Source organism: Clarias gariepinus, chromosome 7, assembly GCF_024256425.1.
Source record: "Clarias gariepinus isolate MV-2021 ecotype Netherlands chromosome 7, CGAR_prim_01v2, whole genome shotgun sequence".
NCBI classification, from domain to species: domain Eukaryota; kingdom Metazoa; phylum Chordata; class Actinopteri; order Siluriformes; family Clariidae; genus Clarias; species Clarias gariepinus.
The window spans coordinates 36,848,436-36,867,136 of record NC_071106.1 but is presented as its reverse complement, the minus strand read 5'-3'; the positions used below and the strand labels follow the sequence as shown (position 1 = coordinate 36,867,136).

The 18,701-nt window shown below is 35.7% G+C and overlaps 1 protein-coding gene across 2 annotated transcripts; it reads right to left on the bottom strand.

The window, feature by feature from the left end:
- Positions 1-59: 59 nt before the first annotated feature.
- Positions 60-15,216, bottom strand: LOC128527828 (AFG3-like protein 1). 2 transcript variants are annotated; one of them, XM_053500438.1, is made up of 16 exons: positions 15,019-15,216; positions 13,695-13,785; positions 13,549-13,593; positions 12,637-12,740; positions 10,941-11,090; positions 9,858-9,932; positions 9,560-9,684; positions 8,310-8,580; positions 7,835-7,972; positions 7,133-7,286; positions 6,481-6,588; positions 4,830-4,955; positions 3,568-3,794; positions 3,037-3,237; positions 2,750-2,944; positions 60-2,121 (listed from the first exon to the last, which is right to left on the bottom strand). In XM_053500438.1, exons 1-16 carry the CDS (start codon positions 15,130-15,132, stop codon positions 1,897-1,899), a joined length of 2,349 nt encoding a protein of 782 aa, XP_053356413.1. In that variant the 5' UTR covers positions 15,133-15,216; the 3' UTR covers positions 60-1,896. The 2 variants fall into 2 exon arrangements, with proteins under 2 accessions (XP_053356413.1, XP_053356414.1); XM_053500439.1 differs by having other exon boundaries at positions 12,637-12,737.
- Positions 15,217-18,701: the final 3,485 nt, after the last annotated feature.

The following is an 18,701-nucleotide window of genomic DNA, read 5'->3' as shown; positions in this document are numbered from 1 at the left end:
AATATACAGGCATTTGTTCTGTCAAGAATCATTCACACATTAAAAATAAAAAACACAAGTCAATTTCAATCTTTTTAATTTCGAAATTCAAGTAAAGCATTTGTAAAAACTGTGTGTTTAGGAACAAAGAACAACAGACAGATGTGAAGAGCAGACTGTCTCACGGCTCGTAAGTGTTCAGTATATTACAAATTGCTTCAGTGCTCCAAACTGCATGCTACAGAGTCGGTACAATGTCATCAGTATTAACCGAAGATTAAAAAAGACACATAAACCAGGCAGGAAACCGTGTTTCACAATCCGCTCTTGAAAAACATCTGCATTTAGTTCAGTGTTTCAGCATAATCTGAAAAAAGTCTCTAAAGAAACAAACAACAATAAAAACAAGAAGAAGTATACAGTGCTTTTGAGTGCAAAAGTTTGTATCCCTCTTATAAGGAAAAAAAAATTGTACAGTTTATTTACAAAACCAGAAAATTTATTAAAACAAACATTATACCCTGCACAAAAGTTTGCAACCGCTCATTAAGGGTAATGCAAACATTTCTATATGTAGGTGTGTGTGTCACACTGGGACTTTAGAATTGCTGTCATCACAAGTCCGGGTTTAACTTGAACACCCTTTGACACTTACATACATTTCAATTCAGTAACATTCCATAATGTACCTCAATAGGTTCATGACCAAATATTGCACCCTAGTGGATGAAATAGCTCTATTGCACATTTTATTTGTAGAGAAAGGGAAATTATTTTGTCCTTACTCCAGTGGTGCTCCAACAACAGCCAAAGGCTACATCTTTACTTTTAATGGTTGTTTAATGTAATAATTATGCCAATTGTAAAAAATAATAATTATAATAATCATAATTTTAATAAACAAATCCAGTGTTTTCTTGCTGCATAATGACTGAAACTTTTGGAACGGGCAAAAACTGCATTCAGAAGTTGCTGAGCTCAACTTACAGTAAAATATGTATAGTATAAACTAGTTTATACTTATAGTATAAGTATAAACAATATACTTGTTTATACCAAAGCATAAACAAGAAACTGACCCTAAAGCACCACTTCACTTGCTGCACTACACACATCAGCCACAGCGACCTGGATAAGGAGATGTGGAATGGATTTATTTTTTTTAATCAGTGTGCACAGGTGATCTTTTTGTTTTGTACAAGTACCAGTGACTTTACTCCTAAATTTAGACGCCGGCTAGGACAGGTTTTCTGTACGACGGAAGAGGACTCCACAACACTCTGTTTGATTTTTTTTTTTTTGTCAAGGTCAGTAACATTATCATCATCATGTGCTACATTATAAAAAGTGTTAGAAATAAATAGTAATTATAAACAGGCATTTATTTCCCTTAGCCTGTATCAATGATCATAATTCCTAATTAACTAGATAACAAGCTTATATGTTATTACATTATTTTAAAAAAACTTTTTCACCCAGTGGGGCAGCTAATAAATTTATAATTAGTCCACTGCAGTGGTTTAACTTGCTTATTTATTATGGATGGACTTGCTTATGGATACTAGTAAAATTGTACATAATGTCAGGGGGGAGGTGACAGTTTTTTTTTTGTTTTTGTTTTTTTAAGCTTAATTGGTTTTATATGTGGTTCTGATGCTGGTCACGTGCCACCTTCCTTGTTTTGAAATCTGATCTCATAAGGGTAAAGGTGCCCCGAGCAGGATCTGACAGAAACCCAATCTCTCTGTCTTCTTTAATACTTTGATGTTTTAGCTTGGACCTCCTTTTCAGGTCCTCGTCTCAGTCAGGAAAACACTTGCTTACCATACGAACCTTAAAACATCTGAAATCAGTGCCCTTGATTGGGATCCTTCACCTGTTCCAATGTTCATCCAGCTCCACAGAGCTCCATCCATGCTACAGGTATATAAACTCTTTGTGTGCCGTGCTCTCATCCTGAGACATGTCGCTGTCCTTGTCCCAGTCTTTCAGCCCCTCGGGCAGACTTGTGTCCTCGTCGATGCTGCCAGTCCCATCCACAAACTCCTCATAGGTGCATTTCTCTACAAACGGCCTCGGGCCCAACAGTTCTACCATGTCCGCTTTGTACAGGACTTCGTTCTTCAGGAGACGCTTCCCCACCTGAGAGTGAGGAAATTACACTTATTAGCTAAAACTGAATGCCAAGATCATCTTAAAACACGCTGATGTTGTTTATACAGCTTTGAATCAAACACATTCTGACTGGTTAAGGAAGGAGTCTCCAGTGTCGGTGTTTAAGCATTCTTTAGAACAAAGGATCTTCACGCGTTCTTTCTCTTAAGCATCTCTTAAGCTGCATTTTTTTCTTATTAACTTATTATTATTTTTTACATCTTTTAAATAGAAAACTAAATTGTACCATTTATTATGGTATATAATTTTAATAAATATGTAAATTCTGGTATTATTCTCCTGAATTTTACTAATTTAACGATGGAGGCTTGTTAATAACTGGCCTCACAGACGTTAAAATTAATGTTATTTAAAGTTGAACAAAGACATGACTTATTATTCAAATCAGAAAATCACACCACTGTCAATTTTAGCTATTTGAGATATTTCTGGTTGTTATGGTAACAGGATATCGAACCGAGACCTGTGACAAACACAAGCAGCAAACAAGCAGTTAGAAACTTGGGATGCCAGATGGACACTAGGGAATTTTTCCATCATTATTACACTCTTAACTCCAGGTGGATTAAGTTTACAGAGATGCTCATTGTCTTACCTTCTCCACCAGCTCTCGATTCTCGGTGATGAGCTGGTGTGTTCTCTCGAAGGCCTTGCTGATGAGAGAACGCACTTCCTGATCTATGAGCTCAGCAGTGGCCTCACTATAAGGCTTCTCCAACACCAGCTCGTCCTGCTGCGGCAAATGAAACACCATCTGACCCACCGACTCGCTCATACCAAACTGCATGATCTGTGTGTGGGGTGAAGGGGGGGAAAAAAACAAGGCTGAGTTTAGGGAATTCAAACAGAGTAAGGAGCTGTACAAGGTAAACGAGTGGTTACCTGAGCATAGGCAGACTGTGTGACTTTTCTCAGGTCGTCCTGAGCGCCGGTGGTGATCTTGCCGAAAAACACCTGCTCGGCCACACGCCCTCCGAGCATCACGCACATCCTGTCAAAAAGCTGCTCGCGCGTGAATAGGTACTGCTCCTTAGGCTGGTACTGTGTATAGCCCAGTCCTTTAGCTTGAGGGATGATGGACAACTGCACAATGAGAGGAAAAGCTCATGCATTTTTCATAACAGAAACTCCGATATCAGTTCTGCTTTCATTCAAATATAATTAAAATTACAGACTGACTGTATATGCAGTAACATTACATGCTGAATGTCTACATAATCGAACGCAAATAAGAAAATATTATGTAAAAAATAATAATAATCTTCATCACAGTGAACTTTTCAATAAGGACGCATTTGTTTAACATTTGTCTGCTTTTGTCTTATTGATCTTCAAATGAGAGGAAAAAAATTGTCTGGTAAAGAAAATTATTTTCTAAAAAAACTAACTGCTATAATCAGTCTTGGTGTGTACCTTCAGCAGAGGGTCAGCGTGCTCCAGAAACCAGCCTGTGACAGCGTGGCCCGCCTCGTGGTAAGCCACGGTGGTTTTCTCGGCAGGCTGAAGAACCCTCGTCTTCTTTACCAGACCTCCGATCACCCTCTCTACAGCTTGCTCAAAATGTTTGGAGGTCACGGCCGGGCTGAGGTGCCGCGCCGCAATCAGAGCTGCTTCGTTACAGACGTTTGCAATATCAGCCCCTGATGAGAGAGACGGTTTGACTCGTAACCCTCACACGGCTGTGTGATAAATGTATACAGCACAGCTGTATACATTTATCGCTTTAATTACTGGCACCCTTTAGAACATGCAAATAGTTCAAGCTTAAGCTTATATACAAATATATATTTGGGAGAATAATATTCTTCATTTTTAACAATTGAATTTTCTCACAATAATTTTTGATTTCCCTGTATTAACATAAATTAAGAAAGTTCTTATATGTATAAATCTCAAAAGCATATTAAGCCCCTTATTTTAATTATAATAATGAATATCTAAAGATCATAATTTGATAATAAATGGATTTGTAATAATATTTATTGATACTGCAATTCGAATATATATTTAATCATGAAGTTTTATATAAACTATAATGGGTTTTTTTTTTAGGAAAACCGCTTTCATTCATATTTCAGCAAATTATTTTTAAATCCATCTTTGCTTGAAAAAATACCTTGAAAATTAAAAAAAAATTTCACATTTCTGTATATATTAGTAGTAATAATTTTATATATATTAAATAAAATAATAGAATATTTTATTAGTACTAGAACAAATCTGTTTTAGGGATTGAATGAGTTACTTAATGCAGTTTATCATGAAGACAGAAAAACTCTTATTTAATATATTTTTTTAATTATTTTACTGGAATTTTTCTTCAAATACATTTAATTATATTTATACTTTTTCAATATTTTATATTTTCTGAGCAATATTTTCACATATTAAACAAATAAATAAGCAAATAGTAATAAAAAGTTCAATAATACAAGAAAAATAAAACATGTATTTAATATAAAAAGACAATGAAAGTAATAAAAATTATAATAAAAAATTATATATATATATATATATATATATATATATATATATATATAATTTGTTATTCTAATTTTTATTACTTTCATTGTCTTTTTATATATATAAATAAATGATGACGAAATATTGATGAGCGGCTCATGACCAGGTAAAATGTGGAGTAAATAAAAGCTGTGTGTGTATTTTATTCCTACCTGTGAAGCCAGGTGTAAGAGCAGCCAGTTTTCTTGCTGAATTGTCTGAGGTCAGACTGGAATCCAGCTTCAGTGGCCTCATGTGCACTTTAAAGATCGAAGCCCTGCCTTTAATATCAGGAGGTCCTGCGTTGGGAAGACAGACACAGACACGGAGACAGAAGTAGAAGGAGGAGGAGGAGAAGGATTGGGACATTGAAAGTGGAGAGAAAAGAAAGAAAGGAGGGAATTTTTTACCACCCAGATGAAGATGATGAGAAGCATTTGCCCCTGAAGTCCACAAGAGCCCCAGTGTTTACAAAACCCCTCCAGGAATAACAGATGTACTTTCACTACCGCCCGCACTCTCCCTTTATTCTCTCACACTAAAGTGGGAAAAGCTCTCTGCAGTGGAGAGCGAAGGCCGTTCCAACACCATGACAGCAATCCCCGCTGAGATGGTACAGCTGGACCACATTGCTTCCTAAATCAGTTCTACATGTCTGAGAGGGGAGGACGCTCGCCAGGAAAACTCACACATGATGCATGAGTGTTTCTGGAGAAGCCAAAAGTTATTACTGTCTTTAGAAATGTATCTAAAGCAAAAGGTCAGTTCCAGAAACAAGGCTTTTAAAGTACGGAACTCACGCCAGAGTTAAATAGGGCAAATCCCCTGAATGCAGATTTATCCGTTCAATAATGTATGATAAATACACAACGTGAATATCTGAAGGACTGAAATCATGGAAAATTTTAAAACCCATAATCAATCTGTTTCCAAAAATGCAATCACTCATGGTTTGCAAAAAACTATCAAATTAAATAAAAATTCTAAAAAATACATTTATAAATATTTGCATGCTTCATCCTTTTTACTTTCTTAATATGCGCTCCGCGAGTGTCATTAACGATAACGAATTTTCCCAATAAGGCAGTGTTTCCATTAATGTGCATGCGAAACTCAAATAATAACCTCTTACGTTAGCTCCACACAAACGGAAACACTAATCAGTCGGGATTTATTTTTACTTTTTTTTAAAAGGTAAAGTGCAGGTTAATTCGTTTTATTTTTACTTTATATTTTGTATTAATTAATTTCTACGTATTTATTTTTTGGGGCTGTGAAACTAATAATTTAAGTTTTTCTTATTTCTTATGATAAAATTCGATTTGTTTTACAAATGTTTTGATATACAAGCCTGCTTCCGGAACGAATCATGCTCATAATCCAAGGTTCCACTGTAGATGTTTATCATTTGTACACTTATTTAATATTTCGATACGTCTCTACTTAAGTCTCTAATTTTACTTAAAAATTTCATTTAACATAATCGTGTTAAAGGGATGGGAATCACCAGGGAGCACCCGATACGATATTATAACGATGCATAGGTGCTATTTATTCCTTTATTTATTTGTTTACCTATAGGTTTTTAATAATTGTAAACAAACTTAACAAATAATTTGCTCCTGTCACAAAGGATGCTATGTTTCCTACCAACGTTTGCATAGTTAGCACATATGCTATGTTTTCGGAATATAGAGGAACGACAACATTTCGGTTGTTAAGAATGTACACTGAAAAAATATGTATATTTGTAATAAACTACAATACGTGATCTAGCCAACTCACAAGTCCAGCTTCCTACAAAGTGAGGTAAGGAATTCATACCTATGTGAATATGCCTGTCGAAACGTCCAGGTCTCAACAGTGCCGGATCTAAAACGTCCACGCGGTTAGTGGCAGCCAGAACCACGACATTAGTGCTGCTGTTAAATCCTGGAGACAATGAGGAGCACAAAAAAGCAAATCTGTTGACTAAACTGATTATAAGGAAATCACGCATAATATAATTCAACAACTATATTTGAAATGAAACTTTGCAGATTTATGTATTAATTAATTAGAGGGTATATCACAATTAAGAAATAAAAATTATAAAAAGCATTGCTGTTTTTTTATAATTTATTGCATCACTGCAGCTTATTTGTTGTGTTTTCGTAAGAAACAGGACGCTGAGCATCTCACTGGAAATTCATATTAAAATTCTACACAAGTGTCATTACGTCATAACATCTAAACGCTGCAAAGGTGTCACATAAATACATGATGGGTATGACTGATATGTGAAATGTACAACAAAACACATAAAACAAAGGACTAAAACAGTCAAATTAATTAAATATAGATCATAGAAGAGTTGATTAAAAAAACAGAACTGACTTGTCAGTTATTAATAAAATTGCAGTTCACCTTGTGGCCAGCAGAGGCCAGCAGAGTAAACACTACCACCACTGTTACTTTAAACCCAGTTTGAACATACCATCCATTTCCACCAGCAGCTGGTTGAGTGTGTTCTCCTGCTCACTCTGCCCACCAAAGTGCCCTTGGCCCCTCTTCCTGCCTATTGCATCAATCTCATCAATGAAGAGGATACAGGGGGCGTGTCTTCTGGCCAACGCAAACGTGTCTCTCACCTACAGGATTTAAACACATGGGAATAAGAAGAGCAACCCGTACAGCTGGAACTAAAAGCCTTGCACATGACAATATATATTAAATACACAGGATCTGCTTAACATAAAGATAAAGCAGTTTAAATAATGGCACACCTTATTTATGACTTCAAGATATATTAGGAGGTCCATAGATAATAACATCAATTTATGTGAGCGTTACGAAAATGCACAAAGCATCAGTCTTTAAGAAAGAAAATCCGATCATATAAGAGAAATAAAAAGCTCTGAGAAGGGAGGCTGAACTCCATGTTTGACATAACACTAACCAGTTGATGATTATTTTGCTATTACAGCCTGCACCGTAACTAAAGATTACTCACTGCCTTACACTTACACAGCTCAAGAATTTAACAGCACTATCAAGCTGATGCCACTGAAACTGTTGTTGAAATAATAATTAACTAACCATCTTTTTTTTTTTAATAAAATTAAATGAATAAATTTTAACCTCTGATTGGTACACAAGTAGTTAATTATGAAGTATTATAAAACGGTACAGCTCTCACCCGCGCTGCTCCTACACCGACAAACATCTCCTGAAACTCGGAGCCGTTGACCGTTATGAAGGGAACTCCCGCTTCTCCAGCAGTCGCTTTGGCCAGAAGGGTCTTTCCTGTCCCAGGTGGACCAGTTAACACAGTACCCTGTGGGCACATTTTGAAGGTTTACTATAAAAAACCCTACTGTGAGCTAATGTAAGCCGCAAAAACAAAAGGTAATTTGGTACCTTTTTTTATTTTATAAATATACACTACTATTTGCACTTCTGGTAGACGCTAAACTGCATTGCACTGACTACCTGTACTGTGCATGGACCGTAAAATTCTTTCTGTCTGATGGAAAACACATATAGGTATTTAACCAAGGTGGAACAAGACATAACTGTGATATGTAAATAAAACATGCTATGAGGATGAAAGCTGTGAGACAAATCTCAGGTTAATAATACAAACATGAAACCCATCATAAAGCGCATTATACCTTTGGAATTTTGGCACCCAGTTCCTGGTACTGTTTGGGCCTCTTCAGGAAGTTTACGACCTCTAAAATCTCCAGCTTGGCTTCTTCACAGCCAGCAATGTCCTTGAGCCGGACATTACCACTGTCTCTAAACATCTTCGCTTTGGTCTCCGTCATCCTAAAGATATTGTTTCCTCGCGTGCGCTGCAATCCTCCAGGCTTCCACTGTCTCGAGCTGAACAGGACCAAACCAAGCAGCGCGATGGATGGGAGTAAAATCACGAGGAACGACCTGGACGAGTAAAGTAAATGACAAAAAATGTGTTTAATCACATTAGCAAAATGGCTACGTGTTAGAAATGGCCAAGATATTGGTATCGGTGCTAAAAAGTGTCTCACCAAAAACTTTTTCAGATTTATTATTAATTTTATTTTCAGATAGGATCATAGAATACCATTTTTCAAAATACTTAATGCTTCTTATCTCCCAATCCATGCTTCGCTTTTTGTAAATATGTAACACATTTATATTTTTATTAGATTAAAAAAATATATATATATTTGCTAAATACAATTTCATGCCCTTTTATGTCCGTAGTGTCCGGAACGTTTTGGAATTTAAATCTTTTAATGATCTTAAGTGTCTTTCAGATGAAGCTTGGCCAATAAGTTTAGAAAGATTTATATTTATATAGAAGATTTCCCATGAAAAGACATAAAGCTGAAAAAGTAGATTATTTTAAAATGCACAAACTGTTCAGATATTGCAACATGAATTTGACATGGTTACAGACATGGTTGCTTTTTAGGCTTTTACTAAAAACTGCTTTAGATTTAAGCTATTTTTACAGGTCATATGATTCTCGAAGCTTACACCAATTTTAGTATCAATACTCAATAAAATAATGAATAATTTGCATTTTAAATGATTATTGCTTAAAGCGTATAATACTGAAAAATGGCAATTTTCGGGGCATATATAAAATCATCTCTCCAAAACGGCTAAAATTATCAACTTAAAATTTTTAGGGAAGCAAGATTGGTCACTTCCATGTTACATAAAACTTCAGAAGTAACTTCTTTGGCACACACATTTTCTATATTATATGTAAAACAAAAAAAATTAATCAGCACCAATACTGTGTTTTGGGCGAAAGGAAGTAGACAACTTTTCAGTCGCGCTGTGTCACTACTTTTCAGCTGGCTATTAAGCTAAAATCTCATGCAGAAAACAAAGAATACTATTTCCAAATGCGACACCAAAGACCTACCAATCACTCTCGGTGGTGTAGAGCACCGACAGCTTGCGTAGATCCTCCAAACCCAGCTCCTGTTCTGCTTGCTCCAAATTCCTCTCAAATGTGTCCACGGAACCGATGTTAAACCACAGATAACTCTACATGATGAGGAAATAAATATACTGTATGTTCAAGGCTTGTACAACAATATATCAATGAACAGAAAGGAGTCAGAACACACAGTGCATTACGGTCTTGTATATTAGAGTTTTGGTTCTGTACACAAACGGCTCAGCGGTATGGCAGTACGGTTAAATGATGTCCGACTCACCACTTCTGACGTGTTGACGTTGGGGGAAAGAAACACTCGGACATACTGCTTATTAACCACTTCCAGCTTCTCAACCTGCACAGAAACCATTCCCTCACATCACAATCCTTTAATAACCCCAAAATTGTCCCCTCCAAAATTATTGGCACACTTCTTTAAAATAAATACAACTATATAAAATAAATAATTCATGCAATTAGCACTACCCACTCATTCTCCACACCACTTATCCTGTACAGGGTCATGGGAAGCCTAGAGCCTATCCCAGGGGAGTTCAGGCATTAGGCAGGGTCCCCCCTGGGCAAGCATTACAGGGCACAAGCATGCACTCATGCACTCACTCACTCATGAAATTTGGAAAAACCTGTTAGCCTAATCTGCATGTCTTTGGACTGTGGGAGGAAACCGGAGAACCAAGAAGAAACCCATCAATCACGGGGAGAACATGCAAACTTCGCGTGCACAGACCCGGAAGCTTAACTCAAACCCATGACCCTTTAGGTGTGTGGGCACAGTGCTAACCACTACGCAATTATGACTTTCGAGAAATTCAAAGTTTTAGCAAAAAATGTAGATATGATGCATAGTTTTACTTTGGATCTTTTTGCAAAATGCTGGATTCAAAAGTATCTGCAACCCTGCAGTTAACATTCACCGACTCCTCACTCCGGGACCTAACACCAGCACAGAGTCTCTTCCTGTAATGTTTAACAAAATTTTTTGATTTCGAATCTGTTTCACCTCTGCCCTACTAAAAGAGCTGACGACCGTATTTCTTTGTGCACTACACAGACAGATGAGTTTAGGTCATCTGTTTAAAAGCAACAAAAAGGATAAAAAATATTGTACATCAAGGCAAATCAAGAAAACGATATATTAGTGTTTACTTGTTCAGGGGTGTCAAAAATTTTGCCACATACTCTTTCATACATTAAACAAGTTATTAAGAGAGTGATTTGTTTAGTCATTTCTTCCACAACCTTCTGTTTTGAGGGGTGTCAATAATTTCAAAATTTCTGCATCACACGGATATATCCATTCACCATTTTTGTTAGATTTTAGATGTAGTTAATCATGTCTTACCAGGCCTTGAGCGAGGTAGTAATTAACAAACTCTCTCCATGATATCTCTCTTCCTTTATCTCGGTGGTGTAAATAAAGAAACATCACCAGCATCCCAGCTCCTGCAAAAAGGACATTCCAGAACTGCTTCTCGTCCCACGGGACGTCTCTCTGTTATAGAATCAGAAATCAAGGTTTATCAGATCTGGTTGCTCTAACAAGTTTTTAAAAAGTGAAAGGGAGAAACTGCAAGCTACAAAATGTCTGCTTAAGTCCCTTTCTATTGCCTTTCATCTAATTCCCTTCCTTGTAGAGTTTTCTTTAAGATGGCATTTATTTATGTAGTATTTATGTAACAAGTCTCCATCATCAGAGCTTTCTTTAATATCACAGTTTTCAAAATTGCAGAGTTTTCAAGGGTTTTCATGTCATTACTTTAACAGGAAAAAAACCTAAAAAGCTGGTGATGGAATGGCTGTGTACATGCTGTCCCTCTAGAATGCATGTGAGACCATGGATGAGTAGTTGTTGTGAGACAACATTAGATAGTTCGTTAAACGTCTGTTGTGTAAGAGGAATACAACACTTCAGGATTTCAGTTACTGGCACAGAACAGCAACAACGTTCTTGTAATTTTCTCAGAAACATTTTACCGATTTTTAAGACACTTTCTGCACTAACAACCAATTTTCCACATTTTTGGAATAAGAGCATTAGAGTTAGGGAAGTTGGATGGATGAGTACTTGCAATGTTATACGTGGGCGAAATTCCTACTTCAAATACTACACCCCACTGTCCTTAGGTGACGCCACGAATGCAAAAATGTATTTAAGTAAATATAATTATAATAATAATTATTAATAATAATAATAATAAAATATATATTTTGTTATTCCTGTACTTTTGAGCGGAGTAAAAGTAAAAACTATTATCTAAACATCAAATATGTGAAATATGTACTTGAGTACAGTAATGAAGTTCATCCTTCCATCCATCTAGGAACCTCTGTGGTCCAACCAGAGACCATGGAGGCCAGTGATGAACATTGGATTTTTTTCACTTTTTTCATTTTTACAATCGTGGTAGGACTTCCGGTTAACATTTACACACACATTTACGCATTACGGGCTATTTGGGAACGTCATTTTACCCAATCTGGACTGTGGGAGGAAACTGGAGTACCCAGAGGAGACCCACCAAGCACAGGGAGAACATGCAGACTTCATGCACGCAGACCCATGGCGCCCCACCTCTAACTGTTTTTAAACAACCATCAATTCTTTATGAGGAAATTGTTTTATCAGGGCAATTATCTGTTATTCATTATTTTACTGTTAAAGTTAACATTATTTAATTTAGAAATGCATAGCAAACAGTTTTGCATACCGATTTATGAAACGAGACAATTTGCTATTAAGAGCAGAACACTAACCATAACCCTGGTCATGTTTCTTAGCACAAAATTATGTTGACAGTTTTTACTAGAAATATTATTTATTATGCTTTACAGGTATAAAAACCACTGCTTTACATTAACAATCATTCAGACGGCTGCCTTCCTCACTGATGAGAGGCACAACTAACAGAATTATTATGTTTCATCCTACAGACAAGCGTACACCTGCACTCTACAATATAACGCCAGATTTATTTATGAACATTTTTCCTTACTGCACAACAAAGTCAGCTTAAAGTGATTAAAACAGGGATATTTACTCGTATACTTCGAGACCACCGACTGCCATCTTCTTTCTTCTCACCACCACCTGTTCCCGCTCCTCCTCTGTTACTTTGGGACTCCGGGTCACTGGATTTCTCTGCTAAGAGACATAATCTGAGTCAGTTCTCACTTAGAAATGTTTCACATGTCACTGTACCAATCAATATGAAAGAAGAATAACTTATCATATGTACAAAATACAGAGACACGATGCACTTGTGGTATGCTGTTTCAGAAAAATAATCAACCACATGGTGGTGTGATAAACCAAAATTACTGTTATTATCAGAAGCAGGTTATTCAGCAAATATAACAAATGCTTTATTTATTTTCTATCACTGAGAATTCCAACCACATATTTTAAAGGTTTAAGTCAACCCAAGAATTGTGAAATTTCTCATATATGAAGGCATAAAATCGATCGACATTTAGAAAAGACTTTAAACACGGTGATCAGACTCTTGACCACAGTACATCATCTTGGCCGAGGTGGCTCTGATCCCACTGCAGTTGTTCTCATAAACATTCTGTGAGGGTAACACAGATGACGAATAATACAAGAACTCGACTGGGAGTTATTGCCACATCCCCGTACAGTCCTAACCTCACTCCAAGCCATCTGGCACATGTTTGGGCCATTAAAGGAGTTCCTGGGAGTCCAGCGTTTCAGACGTAAGGCAGGCAGTCCCATCATTTTTTTTTTTTGTACTGGAAAAACTTTGTACTTTATCTCTAGCACTCTCACATCAATCCTGGCTCTAATCAGTCATGGGGATCTGTGGGATCATGCAAGCAGTAGAAGCGGATAGTACTATCCACCGAGTCTGTCCAAGATCCAGTCGCCCAGCTCAACAAAGATTTTTTTTTTTTTTTTTAATGTTTTAACACAGTTTTTTAGACTGATTTACCTCTGGGTTCTGCTCCTGATCTCTTTGGAAAGAACTTCTCAAACCCTGTAAATAAATGACAGAAACATTGTAACGATAAATGCAATAACAATTCTAAATACTTAAGATGTAGGACCTTACGGATTCTGCAACATAAATAATAATACCTTTTGGTAGTTTGCTGGAGAGGACACGTGATTGTGACAGCAACAATTCTTTGGATCCTAACCATAATTTAACTTGATCCAATGGAAAATTCTGTCAAGAAAAACAAAGTTTCATTATTTATCATTAAAAAACTTTAAAGATCACAAGATATATTTATATATGATATATTTATTATATACAGTACATAAAGTCCTTTTCCTATTAAATTCATATAAGAGGGGGTATAAAAAAAGTTTCCAGAATATCGTGATCTGGTTGCTTTCGTCATACATCCTTCCTCAGACGCCTTAAAACTTTGGAGGAAAATTCGTTCTGGCCCCCGGGGACAAATTCTCAATGCTGCGAATATTGAAGACGATGAACATGCATCCGGTCGAGCTGCGTGCCTGCTTTTCAGTCGTGGAGAGAGACAGGCTCTTTTACTGTGAAGACTGATGCTTCATCTCACTGTCCTCAAGTTTCGTCACCGGAACGTCATAAATGGCACGCTGAGACGGAGATCTTAGCAGACTTCGATTAGATGTTCCTTCTGCTCCTGGGTCAGCAGCCTTGTCAGCACTTGGCAGAGCCACGGCAACAGTTTCAAATCTCACGTGAGGATTGCCTGTACTGTTTAGTATGACACACCGACAATGGCAGCAATGTAGTGGGATCTTCTCTGATGATCATCATGCACAAGTTTCTGAATGGTTTCAACATTTTCGTGGGTCGAGCTCATTGAAGGTCTTTCTGATCTCTCGTCGTCTTCCAGTGATGTTTGTGAACGACTCGTTGCAACATCATGTTAACCGTTTCTGTGGCGGATTTGCAAAGTTTCACACATAATGAAATAGTTGACATGGTAACGTTCATAGTCAGAATAGCACCAGCTCCCGATGAACACAGTCTTTTGGCACACCGACTTATGAAGGTCAGTGATCCCTGTGACTGTACGTACAGCCTTGTCTCAAAACTTTTTGATACCACCTCGTAATTGTGAGAGTGCTAATAATTTTTCAATCGTGCTTTGCAAAACAAAATTTATAAACTCTGAAAACTGGTATGCTTAAAAAAAATCCATACTGAATGTTTATACATGACAATATAATTTGATTGTTGTTTTTTATATGGAAAGTGTTAGCTCTGTTGATTTAATGAAATGTGACAATGTAAATTATGTTTATCTACAACTTTACAAATGTTTAGAAAATGATCAACATATTTACATTAATACAGGAATAAAAGTAACAGTTTTCATCTGAGAAGTTTTAATGTTCAGTCTGCCCCTTTGGGGGAAAAAAGTGGGCGGAGCCAACGGTAACAAAAACAAACTAAACTGCTTACTTTGAACTTTAACGCTGCGGCTGAATTACACTTTAACACGCTGTGTCCTCTTCTCCAGCTCTCGCGTCCTGACTTAAAGCACTCTGAACACAGCAACCGTAATATCCGACTCATTTTACTTAAGGAAAAAAAAAGTTTCCTCGAAACTACGAAAGGAGATTTAAAAAGCAGCTGGCTCGAGTAAACAGGACGAGCCGGGTGGCTCTGTGGTGCCTGGTCAAAATAGGCAGACGTACGCAACTACAAACTGTTTTAATTACACAGCACAAGGCAACTGCTGTATATTACCACAATAAAGTTTTAAAACGAGTCAAAAGAAAATACGATCTATTTATATATCTATCTATTTATTTATTCGTCGTTGCAGATATATTTCTTATCAGGCAGCTGCATGGTCGGCAGGGGTCTTTGCGACCTGATAGGCTCACGGAGCGGCCATTTTAAACAGCGAGCTGGTCACGTGTCCGTCAAGGCTTTAGCAACACCATGCTAATAATAATAATAATAATAGCAAAAAATACAATTACAGTACAATATTAAGAGAATAAAGGTATAACATACAAGATTCAGGTGTAAAAAAATTTTTTATACAATAGCTGTCCACAGTTAACAGAACAAAAAAATAAGTATTATAAATTGTATAAGCAACTTAACAAAGAATATGTAAATAAAGAATAACAATAGACAGAGTTAACCAACAAAAAATAAATAACTTTTCTTTTTAAAGCAAAGAAAGCAGTAGAGAAAGTAAACTAATATGAAAACAATGTAAATAGGGAAAGGTCACAGTTCTTTCATTGATTAAATAAAAAAAAATTAAAAAATTATATTCAAGAGTAAGGATGATAGTTTAGAAAATGTACATTTATAAATGTAGATTTTGGCCATTAAATAATAAAGTTGACAATATATTTCAATTATTAATTATTGCAGCAGTATATCCTTCAAAGTGAAAATATGAGATTGATAAATAATATTAAAAGTGTATTAATAATAAATGTGAAGTGCTTTAACATATATGAATAGGATATTTGTATGAGATGAGTCATGTTTCTTCTTCTAATTTATGTTATCAGTTATTGAAGACCAATAAAGTTATTATTATTATTTTTTTTGTTGTTGTTGCAACGTTCTTGTTTAGGTTATGAATGGTTTGACATATACTGTATTTTTGTAGCAGTGATGAGAACACCACCTATGCTTGGTTTGTCATACATAGTTACTATTTCACATGAGCTAAGATAAGATTTACAAAGACGCCATAAGCCACTTGGGATAGCGTTAATCACTCATTTAAATTCTCTAAACAGAATTGAAAATCGTTTATGAATTGTTCAAATGTAAGTACAGAACCTGTAGCAAAGATATGTGATCAATACCTTTTAGATGCCATTTGGAAACAAAAAGTGACTTCCTTTGACTAGTAATATTAGCATTGTAGTATAGTAAAGCTTTATGTGGAAAAGAATTGTGGACATGGATGGCAGTGCTTGCTGGCAGTCTGCATGGGGGGAAAATCACAAGACAATAAAAGATTTTAAACCACCAACTTTGTTAAAACTGTGAGCTGGTATAAAAGCGCAAGACATGTTTTTTTTAACAAATTTATTTTAAACATATGGATGACATGAAAGTCTAATACTTCAAGTCCTCTCTGTTTGCTCATTTGCAAGAACTGTTTTATTTTTTTGTGATTATTTTGTTATATTGTTGATGATTTTATGTTGTTTTAACATATAAAATGAAAGATAATTTTACTTACACTCTAAAAAATAAAACTGTGCTGTACTCAATTTTTTTGGTGAAACATTTTTACACTTAAAAATATTGAGTAAATATAAAAAAATATAAAAATTATGTAAAATATACTTTGTGAATTAAGTACAAGTCAGTAAAAAAATTAAGTAGACCTGAATAACTATATTTAGTACAATGATGTACAAAATTGAGTAAATGTAATGAAAATCAGAAGTTAATGCAAAGTGAAAATGAGTAAAATAATTGAGTAGATATAATTGAAATGGAAGGTAGAAGATACTGAAAATTATACTATTATTTAACAAACAAATGTGCTACATTTACTTAATATTTTAACTGAATGAAAGAAACAATACACAAATTACCATTTTAATTAAACATTTATTTGCCAAATTTAACAAGACATGAAGTCTAACCTCAACCTGGTTTACTTTGCAAATGACATGTAACAGGATCATAAACAAAGAGCTGGATTTATCTTATTAGTAAACAGTCTCAGAAACAATACTTCTGCTACAAGTATTATACAGTTAACATGAGGAAAGTAGACTTTTGTATTAGAATCTAATGAGTCACATTTTACATCTGAAAGATTGCACACCTTCACACTTCAGTTTCCTGCAAACTGTGGGATCCATACAAATGTGTGTGCAGACCTTCTTAAATCTTAAAGAAGCAATGACAGTCTAAATGAACACAGGACACTAAATATCATCACCAACAGTACCATGCTTCACTCCATAATGATCGAAATTCCTTTTGATGATGCGACAAATGCACACAGTTTACACCCATCCCATGATGCTGGCACCTGAAAAAGGAACAATAGTATACAAGTAAGTACAAGTGTGACTGTTACTATAAAGTCTACCAGACTGGTAAAATAGTACTTCCGTTCAAATACATTAAAAAGTATGTATTTGAATGGAATATATGTTAATATACATCACCACACTGATCTACGAGAGGTGTTTACGTCAAAGCGCAACTTGTGATGAAAATTCTCTAAAATGAAGACGTAAAACTGATTGGATTTTCTGTAGCGCATTGCTGGTAAAATTCCGGTGAACATTCCAGTGGATTGCTTTTACACAAAACAGACTGCTTCGATCACCAAAGGCATTTTGCTCTTACAGAACAATGCACAACCTCATACATAGAGAAAAAAATATAGAGAGAAATAAAGGGAGTGTTCTGTTATTCTGCACAATCAACGGTCCCGCTTTGACTTGAACGTCCCTTGTACATGTTTTTGTCCCTTGTATAAAAATGATACCCAACTTTATTTACACATGACTAGTATATTCCACATACTAAAATCTAGTATATTCGAGTGGAAAACTTGTATAGTCTAGACTTATTATAGGTAAAGTGAAATATTTTAAGCCCTGTTTTAATTTCTATCTTTAATTCAATGGTTACACATTTAATACTTCTGTAACATTTAAAAAGTTGACATTTACCTCCTGTTTTATCTCCATTCAACTTCTCTTCATTAGTGGTGTTGGTGCTGTGAAAGAGATATAGAAAATATATAACATGTTTCACACAAACACACAAAATCAATCAGTTTTAGTTTCTTTTACTTACATATCAGAACATACATAACATTTCACTTCAATATTTTAATTTTATATTACTTTCTCCTAATTATAATTCTGAAAGAAATGTTGTATTTTCACTAAAATCTTTATATTTCATAGCTTTAGTTACTAGTACAGTACTTAGCACATTTATTTTATAACATCTGCCGCTGCGTGCTCAGTGTTTAATCATGTTAAAAATACTCATATACAGTAACGGATAAAACACTGCCAGAACCCGGACACTGCACCTCATTTCTGCTGTTGAAACCTGCTTTGGTCCGCGTTTCCTGCTTAAAGTGTCGGAGTGACCGAGCAGACTCGCGGTTCAGTGTGTGAGGT